A 15,722-nucleotide genomic window follows, 5' to 3' on the forward strand; every position below is an offset into this window, starting at 1 on the left:
CTCCCATAAATAGCACCTTCTTAAGGAAATTACATAATTATAATTATAATATGAAAAAAAAAGACAGCAAGAACATCTATCTTAGGAAAGAAAGGCAGCTACATATATATATATATATATATGCGTAAAACAATGTACAAAAACCTTTACAAGAGGTTTGTAAGCTAACAGTAGTTTGACCAACATCAAATAGAGCCCCGGTACAATATATGCCAAACAAAATCAAATAGAGCCCCTGTACAATATACGACAATTACAAAAGAAAGTAAGCTATTATAGACAAAATCATGGCAGCAACATTTACACAACATTTAAGTACCTAGTAACAAAAACAAGTATATCATTTAATTGTACCAAGACAGCATATAAACCACAACAAATTCTCAAGCATTATTAATGCTTTCTTGAGTGGGCAAATCAGCAATCGAATCTGATCTACTGGGTTGCTTATGGTGTGCAATTTCCTCTGGCAATATGAACAAAATCAATGTTAGAATTGCAAAAATAATGCTAAAGCAATATGATCATATTGCAAGTCACAATTTTTTTCACCAATAGTTGCCTACTAGATATGAATGACCTTGAATCCTCATGGCCACTTGCAACAACAAATTGATTTGGCCTTCCAACCTATTGAAAGATGCATGCACACTAGATCATCAAATATCTAAGCAGCAAAATCATAAAACAACCAGACATGAACAAGGATTAAATTGTCACTTACATTTATAACAAAAATCTATTGTGGAAGAGCTATAGGTGCTACAGTAGATTGGGTTTGGCGCTTGTAGGTTGCTGTCCTTTCCCCTTAAGGCTTGCATGCTTCAATTTCCATCTTGGGACAACAACATCTTTTGAAATGAAGCCTTCCGTAGTTGTAACAATAGATTGGTTTCTTTCAATAGCCCTCATTTCTTTTCCTCTTCTTGATAGCCGTAGATGCAGTGGACCTAACAGCAACTCCACTTGCACTAGTAGGAAGTTGACTTGCACCAGCAGCAGCTTCACTTGGTGCACTAGTAGCAGCTGCACTCGCTCTACTAGTAAAAGATTTACTTTTTTGATGTTGACTTTTTTGTTTGCTTATTTGACCCTAGACATAATAATTAAAAAAATTAAGTAACCAATAATATAAAAAACAACTAAATCAAGTAATAAGATACATAATAGATAACATTTACATGTCGCATAAGACAATATGACCTATTGTGTCCTTCTTGATGGCAAATCAAGCATCTCATTATCCTCTCGACCCTTGATATCTTTTTTTATTTGCCCTTCACCTTCTTTTCTTCTCCTTTCTTTCTTCGGTCGTCTAGCAGATCTCCTTACATATGGAGGTAAGACAACCTCCACATTTTGTTGAGGCTAGAACATTGGGCCTCTAACATGATAGAGCAGTTGTTCATAAGCCTTAAGGTATTTAGTCTTTTTAAAACAATCTGTTAAACACTTTGTAGGGTCCTCTCCCTCATAATAAATAGTGCTGATGGCATGCTGGCATGGCACTCCACTAATGTCCCAAGCTCGGCAACTACATGTTGTATGCTGCAAAGATAATATGTAACTCTCCCTCACTAGCTTTTTAGGATTTTCATAGGAGGCTTCATACAAATGGATCCCATTCTAATGCACATCCCATTTTGTTGCCAACCCCATAGACTTCTCAAATTTGGTGAGTATACGAAGGCTATAGTCAGTATTCCACTTCATGCCATATTCTTTGTTCTGAATTAATCATCTCATGACATAAAGTCTAATATCCTCAAGCATACTAATGATTGTTTTGCATCTTGCTTCTACAATTACTCCATTAAAGGTCTCAGACATATTATTGTCAATAACATCGCACTCAAAGAACTGAATTAGAATGGGCTAGAACATTGGGCCTCCACATTTATAAAATCTATTGATTGTTATTGTTTTTTCATTAATATCAATATTGTAAATTATGTCTATAAGAACTGAATTAACTAGTACCATCATCAATTAATGATATTATAAATAAAAAAAGAAATTAGTTCAAATACTAAAAAAAACTTGATAAGGTCATTCTAATTGTTTTCCTCTCATAACATGCTTGGTTGGGAAAAAGAATAGTTAATTTCCTATTCAAATTACCAACCAAAGACAATCTAGATAGTTGATACAAGATTCAACTCATTAATACAAGTCTTTTCAGTTTATTATTCAAAAGACTGATAGCTTAGTATAGTTTGGACACCAAGCAAGGTAGATAATTTTTAATTCTAGTACTCTATTTCTTTTTATGCTTATAAACTTGGAAAAGTTTGCTTGTTTGATTATGTTTTATGCATCTCATGATTTGCTATTAATTCTTTGTTTGACTTATTCTGTTCTTTCCTTTTTTTCACCAAGATATTCACTATTTTGGCACTATGGAATATATATATATATACTCTATTTCTTTTCATGCTTATAAACTTGGAAAAGTTTGCTTGCTTGATTATGTTTTGTGCATCTTATGACTTGTTATTGATTTTTTGTTTGACTTATTTTGTTCTTTACCTTCTTTCACCAAGATATTCACTATTTTTGGCACTATGAAATATATATATGTATATATATATATAACAAAACATTTATTATAAGGAAAAGGTTCTTAGCATCCCTTTACAAATCCCCTAACCCTCATATTTTTGGCTTAGGTAGACTTGATAAGGTAGCTTGTTTTTTTAAATAAACCAAAATAGGTTTCTATCTCGGTTGCGATTATAATAATTATATTAAGATATTTATATTTCATTTATCACTATGATTATTTATTTGATTAAATTTTTACTTTTTGATAGTAAAGAACTTTAACCATTCCTTCTTAAAGTTAAAAAAAAAAACAAAAAAGAAGTGGACCCAAATGAAGATATTGTACTAATATCATGTTTGGTTAATCTTCACAATAACGGAACATATAATATAGACACTGGTTTTAGATATGGTTATTTTTAGAGCTCAAAAGAATGATTGTAAAAAGTTTACCAAATACAAACTTGAAGGCTAAACCTCACATAAAATCAAAGATTAAGACCTTGAAGAAAGAAGGAGCAATTTTATATGATATGGTATAAGGAAGAGGTACCAGTGGATTTGGTTGGGACAATGAAAGGAACATGGTTATTACTGAAGATCTTGTATGAGATTCTTGTATAAGTATAAGTATGTTGTTTAAACAAATAAAATTAAAGAGTAGGTATTATTAACAAATATTATTAAATTATTTTTGTATTTTGATAAAAATATTACTTATTTACAGTAAAGAGTATTTTTTTCTCATCATCTATTATTTGTGTATTTTTGCTATTTACTTAAAAAATCTTTAATTTTTGATAAAGGGTATTTTTATCATTTATCAAGTATTCTTTAACTATTCCTAAAATTATTTTTGTCAACCAAACAATGGAATAGTAATAATAACAATTCTCATCCTAATCCATTTCTATGAACCAATCTACATAATAATTATCCTTCTTTTATTTTATTCTCATTAAAAAGTTATTTCATTCTCATTCTATTTCTTCTTGCGAACCAAACATGCTGCAGTTCATCAGGTTATTTATTTTTGTCACATATAAAAGAAATTAAACAAAAAAATTTCATTTTATAATTTTTGTGATATATTTTATAAAATAATCTAATTTAAAGTAGATAATAATATTTATATCTTTTATTTTTTAATATTTACATTTTTTATTATATTATTTTTAATATAATATATATTTTTAAATTTGAAATTAAAAATTCAAATTAGGTTTTTTTTATCAAAATGGAAATTATAACATTTTTCTTCTCAATTTTCAAATTAAAATTTTTATATTAATTGGATTTAAAATTTTTTTATTCAAAATATTTTTTTAATTATAAAATGTGTTTTCAAAAATTAAATAAATGAAAATTTCATATCTTGGCTGCTAGCGTTATGTGTTAAACATGTGGCTTGAGTTAAAAATTCAAGCGATAAAGAGAGCCGAAAACATATGATTTGAAAAATGTGAAGACTAACAAGTGGTTTTTGAAATTGTATGACTAGAACAATTTACGGTTCAAATTTCAAAAAGTCTAAAAGTGCTATTTAGTTTATTATTGTAATTTAATTTTACATAATACATTTTGTTAGAAAAAATTACCCACGTCCCTTAAAAAACTATCCAATTCTGTTTTTAAAAAACTACTCATAAATAACTTTTTATTGTCTTCCAAAATAATTTTTGTTTTTTGCATATTCTAGTTTTTAAAGTCAAAACAAGGGCTATATTGACTTTTACAACTGTGATCTGTGACCCATGCTATGAGTTATTTGGTTTTAATAATTCCATAATGAAAAACAACTGAAGCTGTCGTCCATGGAAGCCAAGAAATATTTGAGGAGTATGAGTTAGCAGATTAATTAGTTCAGCAAGAACATTACAACACCCCAAAGCAAGTAGTAACCAGAATCTGACTGTTTACTATCAGCTATCCTTATGCAGGATACAACTCAAGCCAACAATTTTTCCACTCCAGGTTTGCATAAACTGGACTGCAGTTCCCAATAATATGAACTGCCTGCCGTATTATCCATCCTTATTATATTACAGTACTAATTACAAACTATCATTCAAGCTATCTTTGTAAATGAAATCAATGGTAATTAGGAACATACAACACTATCCTTTGGGTAACCCTCCAGCTGGCACTTGGCAGATCACTGCAACTTTCACTACTTGGAATCTCAGCATAGACATGCTCAAGATCATGCGACCAAGTCGCTTATGTGTCTTCAAACTGATGGCATTGTCACAATTGGCTTCAACTTATGATCCAAAAACCAACTCTTTCAAAGATCTTAATGGTGAGTTGTATCCATATACAACAGTATCTCTCCATAGAGCCATTCCTGTTGATGGGGGAAATAATTAGATACCTAGAATTGCAAGGTAAAAACCCATTAATTTATTTTCCCCTCTCCCATCTCTCTGTCTCTAGCCAAGAAGAGGGAGGGCGGAGGACAGTTTATTATAAGTTAGATCGGGTGAAGAGACAACCTATCCATGAAAATAAACCGACCGTTGCTGCCAAGAAGAATTCCCGACTGATGATGTTGAAACTGGGATGACAAAACCATCGACATATAACACTTCATGATAAAAGTGCAACATGAAAAAAAAAATTGCACATGAACATAATAAATCTGAAAATTCCTTACAAGTATAAGCATACAATATTCCCGTATCCATAAAACAGAGATGCCCAAGTAGAACCAGTGAACCTGCAACGTCAGTTGAACCAACATGTAAGAAGCATGGACAATTAATGTAATGAAAAATTAGCAGAAAGCCAACCCAAAAAGGGATAACCATCAGAAATCAAAAACCGTTGAGTTTGAAGTCACTTATACTACATTCTAATCAGTCTTTCACATTAATGTTTGTGGTCTCACAGTCATGTGCATGTGGTTGGACTCATTAATAGAAATAAACCAATAAATAAGATAGAAATAAAGTGCCTTACCACATAAAATCGCGAATAAATAGTGCACGTGGAATCATAAGTCCATTTCCAATCATAGCAAGCAACATTGAAAAAGCTGATAGGCCTTTAATATTATCAGGATTCAGGAAATTTGTCCACTGGAAGGAAGCACAAATCTTGGTTAGATATGCAGGTGGATTAATTAATTTTGCTTGATATCTTCAAAGTCTTAGATACAGAAGTTCAAACAAGGATCACCATTTGTGAAACTGGCATCCACATAAAGAGAAGTGTTGCCGTCCATCCAGAAATAGCTCCCACGAATTTGACACCTTTCTTTGAAAGTTTGCCCATACGTGCCTGTAAATCTTGGCAAATGCAACTTAAAAGGGTGCAATTGTACCTATTTTTCTATATTTGTTTGTCAAAAAGAAAGGCAAGAAATTTCGAAACAAAAGCTATTGACTTTAACTTAAAGGGAAAAAACAAAAACAACTTAACACTTTAAAGTCAATAGACTAATCTTGAAACAAGTTTCCAAAGACAGGCTTTTTTTTGCTTTTTTTTTTTTTCTGAAAGGCCAAAGAAAGAGGGTTTTAAAACACATAAAAGGAAGTATGAGTCTAATTGCTCACCAGTTTCATGATAAATGACAAAAGTTTAATAAAATCGATAGAAACAGACAAGAATATCATAATAGAGCAGCGTATAGATCTTACCATAATTACAGCTGCTACAGCCACAACAAAAGCTATTGCCCCTGGCAAGATACTGTTGGGTATGTATGGGACAAATGTGGACCACATTATCTGTAATCAAATTTGTTAAAAAGGAGGTGAGAGGCTTAAATAAATAAACTGCTGCTAAATGGCCAAGAGGAATAGATAAATATATTTTACTCTGTAAATATATCATGTTTGAGTTTGCATGTCCATCTGTCCTTTTAAGCGTGTGCAGAAAAGCAGACAGAGGGACTGAGAGCATACCTGGGGAAGTACTGACAGTCCACCAACAGTAATAAAATCTTCCCAAAATTGCCAGATCGTTGCGTTGAGTTTACCATAGTAATTCAAAAAATTTAAAATGAGACCAGCTCCCACAACAACAGAAGTGGCCGCAAAGTGTGGGAGAGGCATAGCTCCCGCCATTGCAAGCTGAGTAATCACCACATATATCGATACCACTCCAAGTGTTTGCACCACAATTACCTCCTTTTCCCTTCTCTTGGCAAAGTAAGAAAGCAGTGAAAGATTCCCAAGCAAACCAGTGAACATTCCCTGCATTTACAGCACTCCCTTCCTTAAGTTCCTAAAATGGCATCTTCATTTGATTCATAAAAAATAAATAAATAAATAAATGACGAAATTACATAAAACTTTAAAAATATAAAATTTCCATATATAAAATAGAGCTCATAATCCTCAGAAGAGACTAATACGGATATGATCGTCAAATAATGTGGGTTCTCGTGATGAGTCCACAAAAGCACATTACACTCTCAACCGTTAGATATTCTATATGAAGACTCAAAACCAATAAAATTAAGCTTAGCCTTGTCAGAAATAGAGGTTCTTGTACTGCCATGCTGACTAAAAGGGGGAAAAGCCATAAACGGTACTGCACAAGAAAACCCACAAAACTCAGTATCTATCTTGTATTCATGATACACTGTTCATCCCCACTTCAAAGATATATTGTTTACCCCCACTTCTAAGCAGCGAATGATGTCAAATTCATTGTTTCATCATACTGATTAAAGACATTGAAGTCCATGGGCTAGTGTGGATATTTCCAATGCAAAAAGGCAAGAAGATTTGGCATCTTGCCCCCACTACAAATGATAAAAGGGCCAGACTCCCTCTAAGATTATTCATCTGCTTTAACCCACAGATATCAGCAAAAGAAGTTAGTAAAACAAAAATAAAGAAAAAAAAAAAGAAAAACATAAATATTACATAAGCCACAAGAAATCTAACTGTAATTGTACATTACCAGCCATGGTACTGCAAAAAGGGCAGTGTTATTCCCTGCCAGAAGATTTCGTGCGTTGAGGATGATCTGAGGCAATTGAAGCAATAAAAATGGTAAATTTGCCGCCCCGGAAAACTTTGCTGTCAATGAATCCCATTGCTCATAGATCTTTGCACTCTTAAAATTCACCGATCCCTTTCAAATTCCACAACAAACACAAAAAGAATTATTAAAACATTTGAACTCTACTTACACAATTTTCTACTAATTAAACAAATTCAGCTCTATTCAGTTAGTCTTTAAATCCCAAATCCCTTCCCTTTTTTTTTTCCTCAGATTTCTCCAACCTCGAATCCATGAAATTGTCTTAAACCCGCCGCATTGGGTTAAAGAAGCTAAGGTTTTTGGTGGACTCTGTTTTTCCTCTAAAGAACAGAGAATACCCCAAATAAAAGAAACAAAAAAAACGTTCAAATTTGATCTTTTTAACTTTTGGGGCATTGCAAAATTGAAAACCGCTTTTAAATTAATATATCACTCTATCAAAAATCTATGGCTTCACCTTAGTGCCTTATTTGACTGCTCAAAATTCAGTGATTAAAAAAACAACAAATAAATAAATAATAAGTTTTGAAGAAAAGTTAAAAAAACCCAATTATTTTGATTCACTTGTATTAACCCACACAAAAAATAAAATAAAATACAACAAAAATTCACTTCACATTCGCTACGCACGCAAACAGAGCTTCAATTAACTGTCACCAACTGTCAATGACTGCCACTCTCTTTCGATAATAAAAAATTAACTCTAAATTCTGAAATACCTTGTGAAGAGGGTGAGGAACGTCGGAGTCAAGAGCAGGAGTCGGGCCGACACGGTGGCGGAGCGAAACGAGCGAGTACTGACTCACAGCCAACACATTCAACTTATTCTTACTCCCATTCAAATGCAAAGGGAAGGGCTTGGATGGCAATAAACGAGAAGGAAAAGGGCAATTGCGGAAAACAAAAGAAGAATGATCACCGGGAGCCTTGGCAGCCAGTGGGAAAAACAAAGAATCAGCCATTGAAAGAATAGTTTAACCTTTTTTTTTTGTGTGCGTGTGCTGTTTTTGATTGAAGTTGAGAAGGGAAGTGAAGGTGAGAAGAGCCCTTTGGAGGGACGATTGGGGAGTGTGGGAATCGAGAGGTGACACGTGGAAAGATGTAGAAGGTGATAGGATATTATTTGAGTGCGAAGGGATGTGAGATTAGCATGTGAAGATGTTTAATGTCGAGTGTGGTATACGACAGGGTCCGTTACGAGGCTACATGCAAGTACGAGAAGGAAGCGGTGGATCGAATCTTGTTTTCAGTTAATTGTCAGATTTTATCTTCTCAATATTTGTGTTTCATACAGCTTTCATCTCAAGGAAATTGTATTATAGTTATATACAACATGTATATATACAAAGGTTAATTTTGTAAGTATATAATTTATAATTTTTATTTAAATTTTTAGTAATTTATCAACTTAATGCTATAGATTCATAATTTTTTAGAATACCTTTTTCATGCAAACTCGAAGATGATTATCATTAAAAAAATAATCAAAAGATAAAAATTACATTTATTACTCTATTTAAAATTATTGATCAAATTTATTATTTGTTTATCACTGAGGTTTTCTCTCGATGACAAAAAATAAATCATGAAATTTTAAAATTTTAAATTTAAATCTCATCATGTGTGAGTTTAAATCAATTTTATATTAATTTTATGTAGTTCGTTTTGATTGTTTGGTTTGTTTTTTTAACTTTTTGTTATATTTATAAGAAACATTTTTTTGCTGAGAATGTAATATCTTTGTGTAAAAAGTTAATGATTAAAAAAAATCCTTTTGCTTCAAAATAATTTGTTTATCGTTTTAACTTTTTATTATTTTTTAATTAATTAAATTAGAAATTTGTACCAATTCGAAAATGAATAATGAATTTGATGATGATGAATCTAAATGAAGTGGTACATTTGAAAATAATATAATATCTATTAGTAATAAAGATGATATTGCAGTTGCAAAAAAAAAAAAAAAAAAAAACCAAGATGCTGCATGCCAAAAACCAAAATAACGTTTAAGGCAAATCAGCAGGTTGGGCCAACCATGTACCTGAACAAAATGTTGGGCCAACCCAAAATCCATAAACAAATCCGGGTCATTCAGTTGGAGCCTAGAAACCGTACCCGACACACCAAGAAAATGCAAAACCCCAATCAAAGTCGGTTCTTCCCAATTTTTTCCCTCTAAATTCTCCCTTGCTTTTCTCCTTCCTAGAAATCAAAATCCCACGTCGAATTTACACTTACTTTTGAAGCTTGTCTTACTCTGAGAATTCCAGGTACTAAAATCTCTTCGTTTCCCACCATATATCGTGCTTTAAATTTTCGTATTTTTACGAATTTCGCAATTTGGTTCTTTTGGCCTTTTCTTTTTTAAATTCTGGGTTATAATTCTTTTTTGTGCTCTTTTTCCTTCAGATTTTGATAAAGCGAAAGGAACAGAAAAAGTGGGTTTCAATCAAAGATGGATGAATATCAGGAAATGGAAAGGTTTGGGATGGAGAACGATTTTGAAGACGGGCAATGGATAAACGGTGAATTCTACTACAAAAAACGCAAACAAAAGCGGACACAGACAAAAGATGATGTTCTTTACGGTGTTTTTGCGTCTGATACCGACTCGGAAGACGATGATTCTTCTTCATCAAGGAAGAGAAGGAAGGAATTCGGGAAAAAACCTGACTTGACGAAGCCTGTCAGCTTTGTTTCCACAGGTACTGTAATGCCTAACCAAGAAATTGATGAGAATTCTAAGGTAGAGAATGATGATAATGTTTTTGATGATAACGATAATGATAGCAGGCCTGGATTGGGGTCTGGCGTAGGATTAGGTTTTGGTGGAAATGATAGTTTGCGAAAAAGTGATGGCAATGATGGTGGTGTTGAGGATGATGATCATAGTTTTTTGCCTACGGCCTTTGGGAGGAAGATAAAGGAAGGGGCGCAAAGGAGAGAGAAAGAGAGGGAGAGGTTGAGGATGGAGAAGAAAAGTTTAGGAGGGAGAAGGGAGGTTGGAGGTGGGCATGGAGATGTTGGGGGGTTTGAGAAGCACACAAAGGGGATTGGGATGAAGTTACTTGAGAAAATGGGGTATAAAGGTGGTGGTCTTGAAAAAATGAGCAAGGTATTGTTGCTCCTATTGAAGCAAAGTTGAGGCCAAAGAATATGGGAATGGGGTTTAACGATTTTAAGGAGGCTAAGTTGCCAGGGTTGCAGCAGTTGGATGAGAAGAAGAGTGTGAGTCAGCAGCCAGTTGGGAGACTGAAGGAGAGGCTTTGGTCGAAGAATGCAAAGGGGAGGAAGAAGCAGCAGTACTGTTACGGTGGAAGAGCTGTTAGCGAAGAAGCAAGAAGAGGGTGTTGAAGTTGTTCAGAAGGTGATTGATATGAGAGGGCCACAGGTTAGAGTTTTGACAAACTTGGAGAATTTGGATGCAGAAGAGAAGGCAAGAGAGAATGATGTTCCGTTGCCCGAGTTGCAGCATAACTTGAAGTTAATTGTTGACTTGGCAGAGCTTGATATTCAGAAGATTGATAGGGATTTAAGGAACGAAAAGGAGACAGCATTGAGCTTACAAAAGGAAAAGGAAAAGTTGGAGATTGAGGCTGCATGCCAGAAGCAACAGTTGGCTAATATGGAGCAAATTGCTAGTGTGCTGGGCCTGATTGAGGAAGAGAACTCGTCTGGAAAACTGACCTTGGAGTCTCTTGAAAAGAGTTTTAGGGATCTGCAGAGGAATTATGCTGATGATTATAAACTGTGTAACTTGTCCTGCATTGCATGTTCATTTGCTTTGCCTCTGTTTATAAGAATGTTTCAGGGTTGGGATCCTCTTGACAATCCATCTTATGGGATGGAGGTGATATCTGCATGGAAGGATGTATTGCAAAGAGACGATAGTAATGACATTTGGGAGGATGTAACAACACCTTACTGTCAGCTGGTTTCAGAAGTTGTTTTACCAGCTGTGAGAATATCTGGAATTAACACATGGGAGCCTAGGAACCCTGAACCAATGCTTGGATTTTTGGAATTGTGGGAAAAGTTGGTGCCATCTTCTATTCGTGACACGATATTGGATACTGTAGTAATGCCAAAATTGTCGAGAGCAGTTGACTCATGGAACCCACGTAAGGAAACTGTTCCAATCCATGTTTGGGTGCATCCATGGCTGCTGATGTTGGGACAAAAGCTGGAGGGTTTGTATCAGACCATACGTATGAAGTTGAGTAATGTTCTTGATGCTTGGCACCCAAGTGATCCATCTGCTTATGCTATCCTATCACCTTGGAAGACTGTGTTTGATTCAGTGAGCTGGGAACAACTTATGCGTCAATATATTGTCCCAAAGTTGCAGATTGCTCTGCAGGAGTTCCAAATAAACCCAGCAGATCAGAAGCTTGATCAGTTTTATTGGGTTATGTCTTGGGCCTCTGCAATTCCTATTCATCTCATGGTTGATTTGATGGAGAAATTTTTCTTTGTAAAGTGGCTGCAGGTTTTGTATCATTGGTTGTGTTCAAAACCTGACTTTGAGGAGATAAAAAATTGGTACATGGGTTGGAAGGGACTTCTGCCGCAGGAGCTTTTGGCAAATGAAAGTATCCGTAACCAACTTAATTGTGGTCTTGAGATGATGGTTCAGGCTGCTGACCACGTACCAGTAGTGCAGCCTGGTTTGAGAGAGAATGTTACGTATCTTAAGGTGCGTGAGCAGAGGCAGTTTGAGGCTCAGCAGAGAGCAGCTGCACATGCGCAACAGCCGGTTGCAGCTGGCCTGGGTACTACAGTCCAGATGGATGGTGTTCCTGAGATGAGTTTGAAGGAAGTAGTTGAGGCCTATGCACAGCAACATGAGCTACTATTCAAGCCCAAGCCAGGCAGGATGCATAATGGTCAACAGATATATGGCTTTGGTAACATAAGTGTAATAGTTGATTCGCTTAACCAGAAGGTTTATGCCCAAAAGGAGGATGGGTGGTCCCTGGTCTCACTTGATGATTTGTTGAAAATGCACTATAATTCTCTTGCAAGGAGACGTTGAGTTTTAGGTAGTTATTAGAAGAGACACTGCAGGGGAAAGTATTTTTGAGTTTTAAACTGTCCTTTGAAAGGGGGTTGGTAGTTTTTCTGGTTATGGAGTTGAAATGCGTAATGCATGAAAATTTTTGAGAACACTAGCAGTTAGTTTCTCCTTTATCCCTCAGTTATAGGAATTGATTATTGAGACTTAAATTTTTGACAATGCTTAATTAAAGGGACAGCCATGCCTTTTGCATGTGGGTGTTTTCCTGATCTTGTAAATATGTTGTTTTGCAGTACTGTTAGTGAGCATTGGTTCTTTATTTAAGGAGGCTTGCTTGGTTCTATAATTACATATCAAGGACCTCTACCTTTGTGTGTCTACGTGTGTGTATGTGAGTAACAAGTTGCAGTTGTAACTTGGTTTTTGAAGATGAAGCAATGCCTGCTCTCAAGGCCACTGGAACGGCTAGGTTGGATGTTTTCAGTTTTAAGATTATTTATTTGACTTCCTTTTGGGACATTAGTCATTACAGCATCTTATTGTAAGGAGCTCAGTGGAATGTGAGACTACTCTGTTTCTGGAGCAGGAACTAGGCTCTGACCATTAGCAATAAAGACATGACTGTTCAGCTGGAGCAGGAGGCTATGTTGTTTTCTTCAAATGCAAATATTCCCTAAACTCTGTTATTTGTAGGATTCATCTGAGACCTGGCTCGTCTAGATTTGTAGATAAATTCACCATACGGCTAAACCTTTTTTTTGATGATAATAATGTGATCAGATTGTCATATCATGAAGCTACTCGATAGCTGCAAAACAGAAGTTGGTTTATGTTCACGAGTACAAAAAGTAGTCTCATTATGTAGCACTACACTTTTGCCCTGTTTTTCAACTCTCTTCACTGCCCTCCAACTCCAATCCTTCCAATTGGAATTTGGTAAATAACTAAAATCAAGTGCATAACTTGGCAAAATAAAAACAAGAACAAAACTCCAAAAATAAAAAATGCTTTGCTCAATGTGAATAATCTGTCATCCTTCTCAATCAACTAATGTGTAAGGATGAGATTTATGAGATTTAATCCTTCTGCATAAGTCAAATAACATTTTGCAACATATTTTAGATTTTTAGGTAAACTACACTAACATTTTAATTTTTAATCATAATTATATATAGTTTATTAATTTTCAAAGTGAATATTTTGTCTCAAAAAAATATTTTTGTTAAATGCATAAGTCTTGCTATTAATTAACCGCTTTCTCTAAGTTGATGACATGATAATTTTTCTAAGATAATGTTATCCTTCATTAATTTTAAAAATTATCATTATATAAATTATAATTTTCATTATTAATTTTTTTCTCTTCTTCTTCAAAAAAAATTCTTTTCGACTAAGTGCGAGAGATGACACTCTCCAAGACAGCACTAGATCTGGTGCTCCCCTCGATTTGGGGTTTTAGGGGAGCTCAATTTAGAACTCTCCAAGGGTGCTCTCCAAAGAGTGTAGGGTGCTCTCTAAGGGAGCTCGAGGAAACGGGTAGTTGGTTGGTGTAAGAAAACGATGTCGACCAGCCTAAGAAAAAGACAAAGAGTAAAAAATAAAAGTATTTTAGATATTTTATGTTTAGTTATTAACATCGTTTACAAATTTAAGATGAAATATTTATTTTAAAAATTAATAAATTTATATATAATTATAATTAAAAATAAAAAATATTAGTATATTATATATATATATATATATTTTTGCATTGAATTGGGATTCATCATAATGAATTTTGTGATGCAAACCCAAAGGGAAGAAGGAAGACATTCCCCGAGAATAGTGTCTGTATTTTGAGGTTTCTTTGCTACGAAGATGTTCATATTCATCGGAAGTGGAGTTTTGTTCTTTAATTAAATATAATAGAATAAATTGAGTTTCCTTTTCCCCTTTATTTTTTTTCATCTATAGTAAAGATGGAAATTCTTCATTCCTTCCAGATCAGTAGAATTAATCTGAGCAGGTAAAAAGCTTGTTATCCCTACTACTAGACTTGCAATCTAAATTTGATAACAACTTCCAAGACAACAATTTTCCCTCTAATAAATAGATTATCTAAATACTGACTATAACCAGAAACAAGAGCAAGGAAAACAAAGTCATAAACTAACCAGTTACAAACTACTATAAGAGGAAAAAAAAGAAAGTTAAATCCTGGATTTTAGTCTGTCACCCTTAATAACAGGGTTTTGTTTAGCTAAAATTTGGCGATCAGCCTTCTGGAAATCATACTGGCATGAATGCTCCATGGGATATAGGTGAACCTGACAGAAAACTTTGCCACACCGACACGTGAAACCCATCGAACCTAGCTTCTTGTTACAGCTTTCGCATCTGTTCTTGATTTTTGATGGACCAGAATCGACAGAAGCACAACGGTTTGGTGCAGCTGAAGTAGGATCATTTGTTCTGGCCGAGTTGGAAAGCTCTTGTTTGAACAGCTCTAATTTGTAACACTTGGAACATAAATTCTTGGTCTCCGCTGAACCATAGAAGCCACAACCGTTAACACATAGAGGAGTAGCATTCACCATCTTTCTTCTTCATTGTCTTCCCAATCTTGGGTTGATGCTAGAAAATTCTGAGAGAACCTTGAGCTTTTTCAATCTTTTTTTGTTCTAGTAAATATATACATAAGAGAGAGTGAGAGAGAGAGAGAGAAAGAGAGAGAGAGTTAGAGTCCATATTTTTATTACTAGATTTGGATTCTAGTCGACCGCTAAGAAGCTATATCGGTGAATTATAATTAGATTTGATAGTCAGAAAGTTCTATAAGTTTCTTTTAACTTGTTAATATGGCACAATGTTGACATGGATGATCATGTCTATTGCTGCGTCGACATTTTCAGGGTTTTCCAAGTGGTTTGCTAAACTTTAACTAAGTTAATTAATTGCAATCCTTGAACATTTAAAGGCAATTGAGCTTTCAACATGATACTTTACTGATCGATAGATGTAGCTAATGGATCATATTGGTTAAGAGTTTTGCGAAATCTCCAAAGAAAGGATGCACAATCACATCCGATTCATCAAATTAGTTATTTATCCTATAACTACTTTTTTTTCCCATGCTGTATACAAATCTATGCTACTAGACTCGGTTGAACATAATATTTTTTAA

At 34.3% G+C, this 15,722-nt stretch overlaps 2 protein-coding genes and 1 pseudogene across 3 annotated transcripts; 1 reads left to right on the plus strand and 2 right to left on the minus strand.

The window, feature by feature from the left end:
* Window positions 1-4,355: 4,355 nt before the first annotated feature.
* Window positions 4,356-8,619, minus strand: LOC110415066 (maltose excess protein 1, chloroplastic-like). Of its 2 annotated transcripts, XM_021426548.2 has the most exons (9): window positions 8,262-8,616; window positions 7,459-7,632; window positions 6,453-6,743; window positions 6,186-6,275; window positions 5,725-5,826; window positions 5,506-5,624; window positions 5,201-5,263; window positions 5,040-5,101; window positions 4,356-4,891 (listed from the first exon to the last, which is right to left on the minus strand). In XM_021426548.2, the coding sequence occupies exons 1-9, from the start codon at window positions 8,502-8,504 to the stop codon at window positions 4,809-4,811; spliced, it is 1,227 nt and encodes a 408-aa protein (XP_021282223.1). In that variant the 5' UTR covers window positions 8,505-8,616; the 3' UTR covers window positions 4,356-4,808. The 2 variants fall into 2 exon arrangements, with proteins under 2 accessions (XP_021282223.1, XP_021282224.1); XM_021426549.2 differs by lacking the exon at window positions 5,725-5,826 and having other exon boundaries at window positions 8,262-8,619.
* A 1,055-nt stretch (window positions 8,620-9,674) lies between these two features.
* On the plus strand, window positions 9,675-12,837 carry LOC110415712 (septin and tuftelin-interacting protein 1 homolog 1-like). The gene is made up of 2 exons (XM_021427410.2): window positions 9,675-9,812; window positions 9,952-12,837. Exon 2 carries the CDS (start codon window positions 10,820-10,822, stop codon window positions 12,575-12,577), a length of 1,758 nt encoding a protein of 585 aa, XP_021283085.2. The 5' UTR covers window positions 9,675-9,812; window positions 9,952-10,819; the 3' UTR covers window positions 12,578-12,837.
* A 1,911-nt stretch (window positions 12,838-14,748) lies between these two features.
* LOC110415996 (putative zinc finger A20 and AN1 domain-containing stress-associated protein 8 pseudogene) lies at window positions 14,749-15,135 on the minus strand (annotated as a pseudogene).
* Between the last annotated feature and the right edge of the window lie 587 nt (window positions 15,136-15,722).

Source organism: Theobroma umbraticum, unplaced genomic scaffold (assembly GCF_002168275.2).
Source record: "Theobroma umbraticum cultivar Fairchild unplaced genomic scaffold, ASM216827v3 scaffold_147.0, whole genome shotgun sequence".
In the NCBI taxonomy this organism is placed as follows: domain Eukaryota; kingdom Viridiplantae; phylum Streptophyta; class Magnoliopsida; order Malvales; family Malvaceae; genus Theobroma; species Theobroma umbraticum.

Bases quoted from the DNA above. Each gene is read 5' to 3' on its own strand.
- LOC110415066 (XM_021426548.2), bottom strand. From the start codon at position 8,504: ATGGCTGATTCTTTGTTTTTCCCACTGGCTGCCAAGGCTCCCGGTGAT. The intron at 7,633-8,261 runs GTATTTCAGAAT...GGAATTTGAAAG, and splicing joins TTCCTCACCCTCTTCACAAG to GGATCGGTGAATTTTAAGAG. The intron at 5,625-5,724 runs GTGATCCTTGTT...GCTTCCTTCCAG, and splicing joins GGATGCCAGTTTCACAAATG to TGGACAAATTTCCTGAATCC.
- LOC110415712 (XM_021427410.2), top strand. From the start codon at position 10,820: ATGCAAAGGGGAGGAAGAAGCAGCAGTACTGTTACGGTGGAAGAGCTG.